The sequence below is a fragment of the Artibeus jamaicensis genome, unplaced genomic scaffold, assembly GCF_021234435.1.
Source record: "Artibeus jamaicensis isolate MK-2021 breed Jamaican fruit bat unplaced genomic scaffold, CSHL_Jam_final scaffold_369, whole genome shotgun sequence".
Lineage (NCBI taxonomy): Eukaryota > Metazoa > Chordata > Mammalia > Chiroptera > Phyllostomidae > Artibeus > Artibeus jamaicensis.
In genome coordinates, this window is record NW_026522042.1 from 11,288,686 (window position 1) to 11,305,772 (window position 17,087).

General features: G+C 41.3%; 1 protein-coding gene across 2 annotated transcripts in view; it reads left to right on the plus strand.

The window, feature by feature from the left end:
- Positions 1–17,087, plus strand: part of RANBP3L (RAN binding protein 3 like) — a 42,973-nt gene that overhangs the window by 4,908 nt on the left and 20,978 nt on the right. The window contains exons 2-4 of one of the 2 annotated variants that reach the window (XM_053657337.1): positions 8,178–8,253; positions 15,031–15,089; positions 15,900–15,939. In XM_053657337.1, coding sequence (XP_053513312.1) covers positions 8,250–8,253; positions 15,031–15,089; positions 15,900–15,939 — 103 coding nt within the window. In that variant the 5' untranslated portion in view covers positions 8,178–8,249. The remainder of the gene's footprint in view (positions 1–8,177; positions 8,254–15,030; positions 15,090–15,899; positions 15,940–17,087) is intronic. The other variant, XM_053657336.1, reaches the window with a different exon arrangement.

Sequence of the window (17,087 nt, forward strand, 5' to 3'; positions counted from 1 at the left end):
ACCAGATATAGTCTTTGTTATGTTACACTTTGGCTGTGATTTTCTGGATATGTTCTGTTTTTAATATCAAGGGAGTATTTTTGCAAGTTATGAAACACAGATTAATGCCCTTAACCATTTATTTATTCAATATACTTCTACTGAATACTAGCCAAATACTGGATGCTGTCCTATATGCCACAAATGCAAAGATGACTTTCTGCCCAGGTTGTTTCCAAAATGTCTTTTCTGAGTATGAACAACTGAGCTGCTGATACTTTTTCTATTGTTTGGGTGAAGGAAAAAGTGACTTGATTTCATAATGTTCTGACTTTGCTGCATTCATCTGATGATCTTTGTATTTAGCCATCCTCCTCTTGTGGTTTCGGAGGGCACTGAATCTAGCTGAGAACTTGGCAAATACAAATATAAAAGCTAAGCAGTGACGATTTACTGTGCCATGAAATTTGCTCTGACTCTAAACCATACAAATCAAGTTGCATTTAGATAGCTGTGAATGCACAATTTCTTAAACATAACCCACACACATTCATGAATGCACTTACTTCAGAACTCCTGAAGAATTCAAGTATTATGGGATGAAGACACAGCCATAGGAAAGGCAACCCGTAAATGGTATATAACTAAATAATGCCTTTTATGTGAAAAGGTAACATGAAAAAATATACACAGTATGCTTCTTAACAGAGCTTTGTATTCGCTCTTTTTGGTGTGATTCTAAGGTAGTGCCGCTGCACAGACAACACGACATCTTTGGGGTGATACACAGTTAAATGAACTCGGACAAAAGGAAGAAGACCTACACATATTTCTGTTTTTCTTACACCTGAATGGATTCTCAAAGAGGCTCAAATCACCTTTGCTCTATCTGCAAAGTCATTACTGGCATTTAAAGGCACAGATTGGTAGAAAAATATATAGACCATGTAAAAATAATTTTAAAACTTATGTTCTGTTAGACTTTGTCATGTTCAAGCTCCCACCTAGTACAGAAATACTTTCAGTGACAAGCCTCCCTAGTAAATGGCACATATGTGAAGATTTGGAAAATATATATAATGGCTTAAACTTCATTTTCCCATCTCACACTCATTTGAATGGCTACTATAAAAAATTAGAAATGAATAAGTGTTGTAAAAAATGGGGATGAATTACAACTCTTATGCACCATTGATGGGAACGTAAAAATGGTGTGTCTGCCGTGGGAAATACAGGGTCCAGCAGAAGTAATGCCCGCGTGAGCGTGGTTGACAGGGTAATATGGGTGTCATAATTCATAGTTTTAATTTGAACATTTCCCCTAAAATGTCATCTGGCGTGCTTGAGTGTGATGTTGTTATGTTATAGAATCACATGCTTGTGATTTTCTAATAGAAAATTGTAATAAAAAGGAGGATTTGTTTGTACTGGACCCTGTAGTATGGAAGTTCCTAAAAAACTAAGGACAGAATTGCCAAATGACCCAGCAGTTTTACTTCTGGGGATATAACCAAGAGGAGTGAAAGTCGGGACTCAAACTTGTGTCCGGCGCTCATAGCAGCCCTAGTTATAACAGCCCAAAGGTGGACACGACTTATATGCCCATTGACAAGTGAATGGGTAGACAAAAGGTGGTTTGTGTGTACAATGGACCATTAGTCAGTGTTAAAAATAAAGGAAATTCTGACACATGCTACAACATGGGTGAACCACAAGGACATTATGCTAAGTAAAATGAGCCAATCAAACAAAGATAAATACTGTGTGATTCTACTAATATGAAATATCTGCAGTCATTCACAGGGATAAAAGGCAGAGCGGTGAGTTATTATGCAATGGTACAGAGTTTGTTTCACAAGCTGAAGAGAGTTCTGGAGATTGATTGCACAACAGTGAGAATGTACTTAACACTACTGCACTATACACTTAACCATAATTAAGATGGCACGTTTTATGGTATGTATGATTTACCAGAATTTTTTAAAAAGCCATAGCTGCCCAAAGCCATCCCCAGTTATGTTTCTGAAGTTGGCCTCCTTCCCCGCAAAATACCTGTCATTTTTTTCTATACCAAATCATGTAAAAACTCTAGAAGGATTTGAAATAGAACTTCTTCAACCTGATGAAGAACATTTGCAAGATGTTCTTTGCAGCTAACATAGTAACACTTTCCTACTAAGATCAGAAAAAAAGCCAAGGATGTCCAATATAATCACTTCTCTTCAACATCCTGGAATAGGACTGGAGGTCCTAGCCAGTGTACTTAGTTAAGAAAAAGTAAAAATAAGGCTTACATATTGAATAGAAAGAGGTAAAACAACCTATATTTACAGATGATTGATAGTGTAGAAAATCCTTAGGAATCTAATTTAAAAAATAAACTGATAAACAAGTTTACCAAGGCCACAAGATAACAGCTTGCAAAATCAATATAGAAAAACCAGAATGACATTTCTATATATTAGCAAAGAATAATTAAAATTGAAATTTTAAAATATTATTTTTAAAATTTATTTGTTTTAATTGCTGTTCAAGTAGTTTTCTGATTTTTACTCCCATCCCAGCCCACCCCCACCCCAGTGCTCCCCACCTCCCTCCCATTTCCACCCCCCTTAGTTTTTGTCCATGTGTCCTTTATACTTGTTCCTGTAAACCCTTCCTCCCTCTTTCCCCTGAAATTCCCTCCCCTCTCCCCTCTGGTCCCTGTCAGTAAACTACTATTTTAATGGGAAAAAATAAATACTTATGAATTAATTTAACAAAATATGTGCAAAACCTATACACTTAAAACAATATTACAGAAAGAAGCCAGAGGGAGACTGAGCTGAATATATGAATCCAAAGGCTCAATATTATTAAGATTCTCCTCAAATTGATCTAGAGAGTCAAAGCCATCCTAGTCAAAATTCCAGCAGATATTTTTTTTAATTGACAAGCCAATTTAAAGTGTCAGTTTAGAGCAAAGTTGACAACTTACACTTTGGATTTCAAGCTATAATAATGAAGATAGTATAATATCGATATAAGGAAAGCAAATCATTGAGATGGAAAAGGAAGCACATAAATTGACCCATTCACATCTGGTCAGTAGATGTTTGACAAACATATCAAGATCGTTCAAAGAGGGAAAAGATACTCTTTTCTGCAATAGTCCTGGAACAAACAGAAAAACTTAACACCAAAAAATGAACCTCATTACCTACTTCACACGAAAATTAACTGGAGATGAAATATGACTAAAACACAAATTCTAAATCTAGAAGCTTCTAGAAAAAAACATAGAAAAATATTTGCCCCAAATTTGAATAGGCCGTGTTTAAACAGACACAAAAAGTATCAACTCTAATTTAATAGATAAATTAAACTATCATTAAAAATATCAGTTCTTTAAAAGAAACATTAATGAAAGAAGAATGGGAGATAATATTTATGACATATTGATCTGATAAAGAACTTATAATGGGAATATGTGAGGAATTCAATATAAACAAATCCTTTCTCATGAGAAAAGAGGTAACTCATAACAAGGGGGAATGTTGTTCCCATGTAGAGAGAAAAGAATAAAAAAAAGAGAAAGTCTTTGAATGTTGGAAAGGGACTATTTTGGCCTAGGATTGTCTATGTGAAACTTTAGTTGTCTGTAGAGAAACTAAGCTACAGATAAAAATTTGTGTGCATGTATGTTTTTGTAAATTGAGTGTGGGTAAGACATACTAGCATACAGATTTCTGAGGTTCTGTTTGTTTAATAAGATCAACTGTGTTATAAAGAGCTTCTATGGATTCAAGTGTTATTTGTCATTGTTTTCTTTTTTATTATTTTTAATAAATCCCATCACCATTTGTCCCCCTACTCTCTTTTACCTCCACGCATCCCCCTGACCCCCCACTGCAGTCGCCACCCTGTTATGTGTCCCTGACTTCTTCCTTTTTTGTTTTCTTTTACTGCTCAATCCCTCCACCTCCCTCATTTTTTTCTGTTCGGAAGTTAAGTTAAAATTCATTAGCAGAAGTGATTGTTTTGATAGTGGGATGTAGCAAAGTAGGTTTAGAGGGGCATGGAGAGAACAATTAGCCAGAAATGTAATGACAAAGAAACTGAGAACAAATCTTGACAAAATACCATAGTGTACACGCCAAACTTCTTGCTAGCTTTGTGAGCATTTCTCACATGTTAAGGCTTAAAAGCACAATATTGTTATTGTCCATTACCCTGCTCACAGCAGGCAATTAATGTTTGCTAAGTAAATCAATATGTTCCTCCTCAAAAGTTTATTCAAGTGATCGGTATTTGTAAGTCCCTGAATGTTAGGGCCTCAAAGTTCACGCAGTAGAACTGACTTTCGTGTCGGCAAACCGAGACCAGAGGAGAGAAGCGAGCTACTCGAAGTGAGTCAGTACTGCAGAAACCTGGGACTGCACTGCCGTCTACACCTGTCTAAGAAATGTAGGACATAAGGGTGAATGTTACTAAAAGCATTTTAAATGATTTGAAAAAATTAAAACTAGAAAAAATGGTTTTACCTCCTTTTAAAAAATACTCATAAAAGAACAGTTACTTGGTGTGTAAGTACCCTAACGTTAACCATGCAGAGAAAAGGATGAGTGTGTAAGGGAGCGGAGGAGGAGAAGTGGGAAGAGGGGAGGGAGAACACCTGTGTAGGGAGGCAGAGAAGGTGGTGTCAGAGAGAAATACGGGGCCTAATGGAAGCAAAGAAAGGAGAGGGAGGCAAATGAGGAAAAGCTGACTGGAAAACAAGGTCCAAAATATGGTAAATACACGCAATAGAATAGTATTCAGCCTTAACAAGAAATGAAACTATGACGCATGCTACAACATGGATGAACCTTGAAGACATTATGCTAGGTGAAATAAGTCAGACACAAACAGACAAATATTATAGATTCCACTCACGTGAAGTCCCTAGGATAGTCGGAAAGTGGAATCGTGGTTACTCAGGGCCAGGGGGAGGGGCGCAGGGCGTTAGGGTTTCATGGGTACAGAGTTTCAGTTTGGGGCGATGAAAAATTCTCTAAGTGGAATGTGAATATACCTCGTATCTCTGAACTGTGCCTTTAAATGGTTAAAATGGTAGATTTTAATTAGGTATATTTTCCCACAATAAAAAGACACTTCAGAAAGAGATATCATTTACTTACAGTATCTAATACTTCAATGATCATGAAGGCCTGAAGGAAGGAAACTAACATAAAGGATGGTTTTCCCTTTTCTTGAGAATTTTTCAAGTCTTATGAATTTATAAATTTGGTAAAAAGTCAAAGTTTTTCACTTGCAATTTTCTTTAGCATGCTGAACAACGGTCCTGGAAAGGGGGAACCCAGCCTAGTTCTGAACTGGCGTGATGAGCTGTCTGCACAGAGCTGTCTGAGGTGGCCCCAGGTCCCTGCTGCAGGTCTGTGCCCGCGTCCGGCAGGCCCCCGTCTCAGGGAGGGCAGAACCCAGGCTGTCCCTTCTGCGAGCTCCCAGGAGGAGAACGAGGCCAGGGCCTTCCTTCCCGCCGGTGAGCGGCGGGGGTGCAGCTCTCTCCTTTTTTCCTGCGTTCACCTCCAAGGTCTTGTTATCACTGGAATAACATCCACTTATTCCTGTGGAGGTGGGAAAACAAGGAGCCTTTTCTCTTGCCTGCTCAGAGGCTTAGGACAAAGGGGAACGAACGCTCTTAAGGAAAAGAGATCGGGAATTGGGAGACGTGGCAATCAAGCTTCTCCATCTGGCCTGTGTCCTTGGCCTCTAGGAGAACAAGGCATTTCTTCCAGAGTGAGGAAGAGTGGCAGGGTGACCGCATGTGACAGAGGACTGGAGAGGACAAGGGAAGGGAGGCTCCCTTTGTCGAGTGTCTTCTGTGCGACCTGTAGTCTGACATTCGCCGTATGTCTCTGTATGTATACGTATGTACAGGTGGACATATTTGTCTGGCTGCAGAGATGTGTGTCTGTATAGGAGATGAATGGATGGAGGTAGAGAGACAGACACACACACCGATATTCTGCTTTACTCCAATAAGGTTTGAAGAGGAAGCTATGGTAGCGGCTCTCACATGTACACGTTGTTTCAGTCTTAACTACCCTTTAAAAGTATGCACAGAAAGAGATGAGAAGAGGCTGAGGCTTGGGGTAATTTTCTTTGTTTTTTAAATCACAACTCTAGGATTCTCTGACTTCCTGGAGAATCCAAACTCCATGCTTTGGCCGGACAGCTGGACACAAGTGAAGGAGGGGAGGAGGATAGTCCCATCAAAGACAGTCCGGGAGCCCCCGTGAGGGAGTGCATGCGGAGAGAGAATTAGAGAAGAGGTTGTGGCAGAGACGTGGGGAGAGGTCCAGGAAGAAAGAGATGGGAACACACAGGGCCTGCCAGGGCTGCGGTCCCAGTGGACAGATCCAGCCCTGGGAGCAAGCAGAGGTGACCCAGTTGGCAGCAGGGGTGCTGTCACCCTCTTTCCTGCCAAGGCTGCTTCCACAACCTTGCAGGCCTTGGCTGGTGTAACCTGGTTCTGTCCAGTGGGAACTTGGTTTTCACCTCCCCCAAACTACAAGAGCAGCCAGGAGCAGTTTGCAGGGCTCCAGGGGGGAGAAGCTGGTTAGCAGGAACTTGGAGCCCCAGAAGCTGCTTGTTCCACCCCCACTGGGACTCCAAGCCAAAGGTGTCTGTGCTCAGTCTCCTCCTCCTCTTCCGTGTCCGGCTCAGTAGATCCTTTCAAACCTACTCCATGGAGATGATTCATGGAGAAAATCCTCCAATTACTTTCCTCTGTGAACTATGTTTGTTTGTCAGAGACCGAGTGCCAAGGAAAGATGGGGGAATAAAGCGGAGGGACAAGACCTTACCACCCACTCAAAGTCTGGGGGAAAATTGTGGCATACGTGCTATAGGGGAAAAAAAGAAATTTATATTCACTGTAAACACTCTAGAATTCTGAAGAACCAAGCTCTTCTCCATAGGCATAGTTTTCTAGCTGAATTTTGGTCTGGAGACTTGGAGGAGTATTTTGAATAAAGGTGAAGGGGGAGAACATGGAATGTTTCTCAAATGTGCATTCTGAACTCGGTGAATCCATCTGGCCCACACCTTTATTTCTATGCAAAAACCCGTTGGGCCCCAGAAATAGGATATCAGATGCCTGCTGCCAGGCAATGTAACTCAATAAGAAGTCTATTTTGGTCAAGGAGCATGAGATTTGTCCTTTAATTATGGGTGTCTGACACTCTAGTAGGAAGGAATTATTTTTAAATTTTATTTTTTATATTTTTAGCTATATATATTTATGTGGTTTAAAGGACCAAATGGTTCTACAGTTCTGGGAAAAGCAGCAGTCTCCCCTTGCCCTTTGCTCTCTGTTTTATCAGTCCTCAGAGGCAAGCCCATCCAAGACCCAGGGCTTTCTGTAGGTGGTAACCTCCGAATCTCTGACTATCTGTCCTTTTGGTGCTATTGCTTTATACGGGAGCCAGCACAAATAGCATCCCTTTTTATTACAAAAGCATAAGCACGTAATTCTGTAACATCAATATCACACTCAAGCACAACATATGACATTTTAGGTGAAATGTTCAAATTAAAACTATAAATTATTACACCCGTACTATTACCCTACCAACCACATTGAAGCAGGTCTTCTGCCGGACCCTGTGCTTATGTTTAGACACTACTGACTTACTACTACGAATGAATTTACATCCCTTTCACAGATTTCTTTGGACCCTACTCTCACTCCAGCCACAGACATGCATACTCTCTATTCCCCCCATCCCCCTCAAATTGTTGCATCTTAACCTTGAATAGATCGACACTCAGTATTGATATCATTGTGACTATATGAAACTATTGCAATTGATTCATGTCAGGTTAATGATTACTTTCCTTTCTTGCCCAACTTAGTGTTTTCCTTTGAATTTAATAATTGTATCATAGTTTCATTTTCTTAGTCCTCTGTGTATTTATTACCAGTCAACTCCCAAACTCTCCTTCAATCATCTAAAGATCCTTTCAAAATATTCTCACACTTGACATATTCAACTAGTGTTAGGTCCATCTTTTTGGAGACTTCTTCCCTGGCATCTCCTCAGGGACCTCCCCGATGTGGGGGGTGGGTTGCTGCCTGTGATCGGTGCCCCACCGCCATTGTGGGCTATGCCCTCACCATCGTTCTGATCACTGCCCCTGTCTCTCTTCAGCAGGTCCCCCTGTTTCTTGGATCCGTGGTTTCCAGGCTCTTTTGGTGAAGCAGCTCTTCCAGAAGCATCCTGAGAATGGGTACATGTGGGGTATACATTTGGAGATCTTGCAGCTGGCAGTGTTTGTATCATATCATCACGGTTGATATCAGTATATAACTCTAGACTGAAATAATTTTCCCTCATTAAAAACATTGTTCCTTTGGTTTCTACTTTCCAGCATTACTGTTGAGAAACCTAAAGCCATTCAGATGCATGACCCACTGTAGTTGACCTATCTTACTCCATTCCCAATGCCACTCGGACCTGTCCGTCCACCAGTGCTCTCAGGTCTCATGCGTGCCCTGGGATGTGTCTGCTCTCAGACAGCTAACTGAGCACTGGACCGGCTTCCTTGATCTAGAAACTTATGTCCTTTGATTTGGGGAAATTTTAGTGACCTATTTGTCGATCATTTCCTACCCTGCTTCCCCTGTTCTCTTTCTCTGCAGCTCGTATCAGTCAGGTGTTGAAGTGACTCTTGACTGGTCATCTGGGTTTTCTTTTACGTTTTTATATCTTATATTTCTGCTCCTTTACTCTACTGTCTAGGCTACCTGTTCAACTTAATTTCTGAATCTTCTGTTGATTTTTAAAAATCAGTGTTAATTCTTTTGATTCTACGATCATATTTTAAAGTCCAATTTCTAAAAGCGTATTCTTACTTTCTATTGTTCTTTTTTTTTTTAAAAAAAAACAGCATTCTTTGCTTCATGGATGTTTCATTTTTAGGAGGATATTAAAATACACATATATATAATATATATGTTTGTTTTTTAAAACTCTGTGTTGTCTTTTTCATCCAATTTACTTTTCCTGTTTACTTATTTAACCTCTTTGTTTTATGTCTGGTGATCCTGGACTCTCCTCTCGGATTTAAGAAAGGAGAACTCCTTAAAAGCTGATTGGCAGCTATGTGTGCCTGAACTGGGGACTCATCATCGGGCTTGGCCATTCATTGAAGAATTCCTTTGTCAGTATCTTTAGATCTTTCCTTTCAAGTTGGTCAGCCTCTCCAGAGAAAAGTCTTCTACTCCTGCCGGGAGGAAATAAGCGTGTCTGCCAGCACTTTGTGAACTGAGGGAAAGAGAGCGCGGAGGGCCCCACACCTTGCCTGCACGGTGGGCAGAGCAATGGCTGCCTAAGGATGCCCATATGCTAATGCATGGACTGGCGAATACATACTCTCACTTGATGAAATAAACCTTTCAGATGTGATTACTTAGGTAAGGATCTTCAGGTTCGGAGAGTTTCCTGCATTATTCATAACGCAGTCACAAAGAAGGAGGCAGGCGGGTCTGTCAGAGAAGGAGATCTGACAGCAGAAGCAGAGATTGGAATGACATGGGACCAGGAGCCAAGGAATGAGGCCAGGCTGGGGAAGGTGGGAAAGACAGGCAAATGCAGCTTCCCCTGATGCGGACTCCAGCCCTCGAGGTCTGTGTGTTGTGGCTGCGACGAGCAAATTCACACGGACTACAGAAGTCCTGTGGAGAAAAAGCCGGCATGGCTGCTCTCTAACTGAGAGAGAGGGCCCAGCCCCTGCCTGGACAGGCTTTTATTGTTTTTCTGGGTACATTACATGGAGGATGGTCCTCATTTACTATTCACAAGTTTGCTGTAGGTGATTACCTTTTACAGATAACAAAGGAAAGAATGTTGCTAATTCAGAGAGAAGGATATTGCAGATCAAGGGGAAAAGTGGTTGAACCAGTTACACTCTATACCTGGGAGGTTTAGCACAGATTTTAGGAAGTTACTTTAAAGATATGCAATAAATATTTGCTGCCTCAACTCAGGGTGAGGGAGTTTGAGCAAAAAGCAAGTCTCTTAGCAGCCTAGGTACAATGCAGGCCTGGTTCCCCACGGGAACACCAATCTGTGGGCTTGGATCCCGTGTGCCGAGTCACTCCCCACTGGTTTTTCCAGGTCAGGGGCTGGGCTACATTCCCCATACCAGGCAGATGGGTTCCCTGTACTCCCCTGCACTCCCAGCAGGAACACAGCCTGCCCACCCATTTTAAATGTCTGACCTCCAGAACCGTAAGGTAATACATTTGCATTGTTTTAAACAACTGAGCTTGTGGTAATTTGTTATAGCAACCACGAGAAACTAATATAGCGTGTCGGTTTTTACCTACTCTCCTTCTTTCCATCATAGAACTCCCACTTTAAAGTGCACCATCATTTTATCTCTTCCCCAGAATAACCCTGCAGTCTTCTGCTAGGGTAGGAGGAGAGGGGGCAGGTACTTTGTTGCTGAATAGATAAAACTATATTTTCAGTCAAACTTCACCTCTGCTTCCAGAAGTACTTAGTGATGCCAATTTCCAGACCTGTGGTGGTTCTTTGGGGGGTGGGGAAGGGTGGTAAACGAGGTCACTTTTGAGCATTCACACTGCTGGCCAAGGTCCAGCTTTCCCGGTTTAATAGTTACCAGTCATCTTCCACTCTCCAGCTTCCAAAACTTTGCCACTATTAATTTCTCTTTGGTTTTCCTTGTCTTTGTCGTGGTATCTCTAACTCCATCCCTGAAAAACCAAGCCAATTCAGAGCCCTTCATTATTATCTCATTGCAATTTCTGATTCAGGAGGGAGCAGTAGAAGCATATGTGTATAGCCAATCAACTTTGCCAAAGTTGCAAAACCGTGAGTGCCATTATTTCATACAGCTTTTTCCTTAGCACGGTGCTGGATTTAGAACATGGCATCTTACAGATGAAGTTTTATATGATTTGTGTCAGTATGACAGGTGGAGGTGAAGATCAGTAATTTTGTAGAAGGGAGCCTGGGCTAAATTAAAGGCTTTGCCATTGACTAGTGGCGTGACTTTAAGAGAGTACCTTAGAGCCTTGGTTTCCTCACCTGTGTCTAAGGAAGTGTCTGTAAATATGGTAGAAATCACATGAACTCACAGAGTGATTAATTAGAACAGGTAAAGGCAAAAAGCCCTTGGTCACAGCATCCTCCCACTGTGGAACAGAATGACAGGTGAATGGAGACTGAGTTGTGTTGACGGTACCTTGGTCCTTCCCTGTATGTGACAGGTACTTACCTAGACCTGGGGGGCAAACGAATGTTTCCTCTCAGTAAAGTATTTCAAAACAGAACAATGACTATTGGGATTCAGTAAATGCGATATGAACCCTAAAAAGGGCAAAAATCTAAACTAATGTTTAAGTCTTTTTAGTTTCTCCTCCCCTTTTTTCATCTTCAGTCCTTTTAACAGAATATTGTATTTTAAACTTGTTGTTATTCCATTTTCCTCAAGAAATTGTAAGTGCAAGATAAACAAAAAAATAAAGAGCAACTTAGTCAGCTTTCTTCTAGAATTTAGACGAGCCTCTTAATTCTTTCTTCTCTTTCAGTCTCTTTTCCGGATAATCCCGTTTCCACCCAGCAGGCAAAGGAATCTTAAAAAACAAAATGTACCTCAAAGTGAATTACTTCACAGCTTAAAATCTCTCACTGGTTTCCCATTTTTCTTGGAGTAAAAAACAAACTCCTGGCTCAAGCTACAAGGCTTCCCAAAGCTCCACCCTCGCCTTCAGCCTCATCTTGTACCACTGAACTCTCTTACTTTAAAACGAAATATCTTGTCCAAAGTCATTCCTCAGTACAAATTTGTTAAATAAATGATTGATTAATACATATAAAGAGTAAAGGATACATTTTTTAACATATAATTTCAAGGACTTTGCTTTTATTTTCAATTTTTCCTACTGAGTCAGGTGGGAAAACTGGTATGGACCCAATGGCTTCATAAATGCTTATTTTGGCTCAGTCTTTGGAGCCTAGAGAATTTTTTGGAAGAGAGGGAGAAAACTCTAGCTGGGGGGCTGAGGTTAGGTGGTTCTCTGCTGTAACTAAGGTGCTGGGCAGTGTCAGGGAGGAAGGTGGCTACTCTGAGGCTAGTATACCTTCAATCAGATCACGTGTAGCCATGTCCTACCACCGAGGCTGGCACACACAAAGGTGTTCAATAAATATTTGTCAGATCAGTGACTAAAAGTGGCCTTTCTACTTTACCACGTGCCTTCCCAGCTGTGAATAAAACTTTGTGATTTCCTCCTTAATGCTGTCATTACAGGTCACTTTTGCCGGTGTTTAGCTGAATGTTTTGGTGGAGGCCAAGTATTTGCTGTCTTAAGAACAACTATCCTAAGTCCAGTTCAGAAGAGGCCTGTTTATTATTCTAATTCTTAAGTATCCCCCTGCATATTCACAAAGACTGTTTCCTTTCAAAGTCACTAGTGAGCTCCCTTCATAAATCTATTGTGATTGCTGGAAAAGAAGCTTGTCTGAGTAGGACCAAGAATGGAGCTCTAGTTTGACATCATTGGGATTGCCGGTGTGTTGCTGGGCATCCGTGCTGGGGCTCACCTGGCTGCGAGGGCAGACCAGGCATAAGCACTTGGGTAGGAAGTGAGCAGTGTGTGTCACTGGGCTGGAAGAGGGTGACCGGCTCCACGTGGCCCCCGGAGCCTGGAAGGTGGTCTGGCAGAGCTGATGACACCCTTGCTGGTAACACTGAGGGACACTGAGAATTCCTTCCTGGCATGTCAAAGATGTAACTGTCTGGGAGTTCCTTCAGATCCCTCAGCTAGAGATTTATCTACTCGGCCTAGGGATGGCAGATTACGTCAGCTTGTGCGACAGGACGAAATATTGGTGACAGCTTCTGGAAACCTATAAGGAGAGAAGTTCCGAGATCGTGTGTGGGTCCCTCAGGAAAGTCTTGTCATAAATTAGCAGTGTCAGTCATGAGTTTTGAAACGGGATTGGTCATTATGCCACGTATTTAATGTCATTTTTTAAGGCTTTTTTTGTTTGTTTTGTTAAAATCTGAGTAATTAAATCTAAAATTCCATTTTGATCTTCACATAAACTCTGAGGTAAGTACTGTTATGATCTTTTCTTGTTTCAGATGAGGAGACCAAGGTGCAGGCATACTGTTTCCCTAACTGTACAGCCAGTGGTGGTGAAACTCCTATTTCCACACGTGCCCACCTGACTCCAGAGCCCACACGTGCCCACCTGACTCTTTAGAACCACTCAGCTTTCCCTAAGACTTCTGGAGTGCCGAGTTTAACGCTGCTATCACTCATTTAAACCCTAGAGTGGATGAGCTTCTCTCCACTGAAGACAGGACAATATAAAAAATGAATAAGGTTGGGAGGGCGACAGGCGAACGGCAGCTACTTTATAACACTGAGACCGATTCTTAGTCCAAATATTGAACGCATGACTTGGTATATGACTACTCTAGTCCAGGAATATGAATTATTTCTAGATCATTTTTATAAAGATTTTATTTATTTATTTTTAGACAGAGGGGAAGAGAAGGAGAAAGAGAGGGAGAGAAACATCAGTGTGTGGTTGCCTCTCATGTGCCCCCTACTGGGGACCTGGCCTGCAACCCAGGCATGTGCCCTGACTGGGAATTGAACCAGCAACCCTTTGGTTCGCAGGCCACACTCAATCCACTGAACTACACCAGCCAGAGCTCTAGATCATTTTTAAGGATGCAGTACATCTATACCTTGAGATCTGATCCAAGTGGGAGTGCTATTGTCAAATGAGATTTTTCACCCCTTGAAACTTTTTATTGGAAAAGTAAAAGTGTTAATCACTATGTCCTGGTGAGATGCTAAAGGCAGGTAATTATATTTTGTTTGCCGTAAACACTTAACGCATGTTCTTTTAATAGGATGATCTCTGTATTTATGAAAATACATTACTGTCACTTTCCCCAAGTATTTATTTCTGTAATTAACCATTAAAATTATTTGTACATGTTCAATTTATAGTATTCATGTAAAACAATTTGCATTTTACCCAAAGGCAGAAAAAAAATACAAAACAAAAAAATTTTCAGATTTTTTTAGTTGCTATTAGAGATGTCAGAATATGGTTTCATTTCTTACCTGCTTGGCATGTGCACCAGCCCACAGTGCCTGCAGCATCATGGATGAGATATGAGACAAATTCACACGGATTACGGAGTCCTGTGAAGGGAAAAGGACTGTACAGCTACTCCCTCAAGGGGGGAGCACCTCAGATGGCCTGGCCACCCTCTTAAGGGGACAGCATGCTGACCCTTGCCCAGACAGGCTTTCATTGGGTTTGATTTATGCAGGACTACAGGTACAGCTCACTAATTGTTGTCAGGCAGTAAGGATCAAACAGTAGATAGCATACAAAGAACTATTAGGGCTTCTTCTGAGTCAGGGTCTATCAGCTAAAAGGCTACAAAACTTTGGGAGACAAACTCATTTTCTGCTTGGACCTTTATCATTTAATTAAGAGCATTCTTAGCAAAGCAGGCTTTACAGGATTTTACATATCCTTTCTCAGGCCTGATCACCCGGGGAGCCTGCCCTTTCCAGCGCAGGGCTGCACCACCCTCTGTCATTGTCTCAGGCTTAAGTCAGGCAGAGGAGGCAGATAGCCAAGGAATTTTCGGAGACTTCTCTCAGACTCAGGGGATTCAGGCTTTGTGAAAGCCAAGGGGCAAGGGTCCATCACCCCCTTTCTTCATAGCCCCCTAAGTCCATCCCTGGGGCCTCCACATGATCCTGCCTGGCTTAGTCAATTCCCCTCTTGGGGAATCTTACCCATCATTGGCTAACTGATCAAGCACTGGAGGCCAGTTATAGATGAAGGAGCCGAAGCGTAGCCCCTGCCGGGGAAACAAGCCCTGTCTCCCTAGTGGCCCATTGTCCGAAGGTCACACACTGAGCCCTGGTCATGGGGGGTCTATAGCTCTTGAAACAAGGCAGGGCGGTTCCCAGCACCTGCTCTTTTTCTTTTACAGAAAAATCTGTCATTGCTCAACCAATATTTGTTTTTGAAAAGAAAGAACAAAGTTCTAAGGTAAGATCAAGTTACTTCCCTGTGTTTGCTTTTTCTTTGACAAAGAAAATTGTATTTCAAGAAGCTAGCTACACTGAATCATATTTCTGCTGATTTAGTTTACTCTCTTATTCTTCATTTAGCTGAGTAGTGCCTCCAGAATATTTATACAGCAGGGATTTACTGACAGCAATTTGGCTGAAATGGGAAGCCAGCGGCCTTGTCTTCAAGTGATGCCATTTTTACTAAATTACACACTTTTTTGGAGTGACTTGGGAAAGAGGGGAACTGAAAGAGATTAAAAGGGCCAAGGCTCCTTGTGGGTCTCCACCACCATCTGGCCTAAAACTGGGTGTTAAATAAGTTGTAAACTGCGACATTTGATTTTAAAAGGGACCTTAAGGACCCTGTCTGTTCCATCATCCTGTGAAGATCACCTGCTTTGAAAGACAAAAGGGAAGATCTGTAGCATTCCCACTTTTATCTCAGTGTTTCCTTGTTATTCATTCTTGCTTATGCAGGTAATGTCCGTCACTACCCACAAAACTGGCTAAAGAAAGCTTAATCCCCAAGCCCTTGTTCAAAAATCAGGTTCATGGGCCCCACCCCACGAATCCCGAGGGCTGGTATTTCCGATGCTCCCCCAAGGGAACCTTTAGTCCCTGAGATAGAAACCGCTGGCCAGGCTTGATGTTTTCTAGATTACCTGCCTAGTGAGCAGTTCGGTCCGGCCTACCTGCATAGGCCTGGCTTTAGAGAATTCTCTTACGGAGTGACGGGGCGGAAGTACAGCAGCAAACAGATCTCACACGCAGCTTCGTTTCCTTCCAGAGACCTGCAGAAGAAGCCCTATATGAAGCCGCGGAACATGGTAACCGTTCAGCTCTTGTATTTCAAAATCAACATTATACAAAGAGAATAAGCAGGCACAAGTATCTGGGCGTGTGACACAGACTGTGCATAACTTACTGCTTTTCCTGGGTTGAAATATGAAGGTGTTATGTGCTCACACATAATGGGATGTACAGGTGTATTACAAAATTACACACTGGAAATTCATTTAATGTCATTAACAAATATTATCCCAACCAATTTAATTTAAGATATTTCAACAGGAAAATGCAGCTTAAACTGCATTAAAACTCAAAATTTTAAAAAAGATTTTATTAAAATATGAGGACTAAATTCTTCAAAACAAAGAAAGTGTGAGGAACTAATCCAGATTAAAGGAGATGGAAGACTTGTGACAATCGAGTTCTGCATATGATTCTGGGCTGAGTCCTGGACTGGGAAGAAAAATGTTGTGAAGGACATTTTTAGTCAGTGGACAGAATTATGGTTGGCAGATTAGGTAAGAGTATTGAATGTTGTGTTAAATTTCTTAGAGTTGATCAGCATGCTGGAGTAATATAATAGATGTCCTTATTCTTAGGAAGTATACCTTGTAATTTTTAGGTGTTGAGGGGCATAATTCACAGAGCTTAACCTGAAGTGATTCAGAAAAATATGTATATAGATAGAGAATAAAATCAAATAAGGCAAAATGTTAATAGTTGATGAATCTGATTCAAGGGCATATGAGAATGTTTTGTACTACTTGTCCAGCTTTTGTACACATTTGAAATTTTCCAAATTAAAATAAAATTACAAACAAACAAAGAAGCAAACATGAAAGTAGGTTGGCTTTTGTTTTGAAACATGACATGTGGGTCCCTGAGAACAGTAATGTGAACAACTCGAAAACCCCATGATTCTCTGCTGCCTGCGTCTCAACGTACCGAAACCATTCTCTATAACAGTCTCAGAATTTCTTGCTGAAACTACTTGTTTCTGATGGTTTCATACTAGGATGATATGACTGTCATTTAATAAGCAAAGTAGTCACCCTGATATTTAAAATCCTGCTTCAGGCATTAACATGTTATCAAACGATAATTTGTATAGATAAAAGGAAATTCTAGCCTGCCATATCATAGTTGAGAATCATTTGTTATTGCAAACAATTTTACCATTCACACT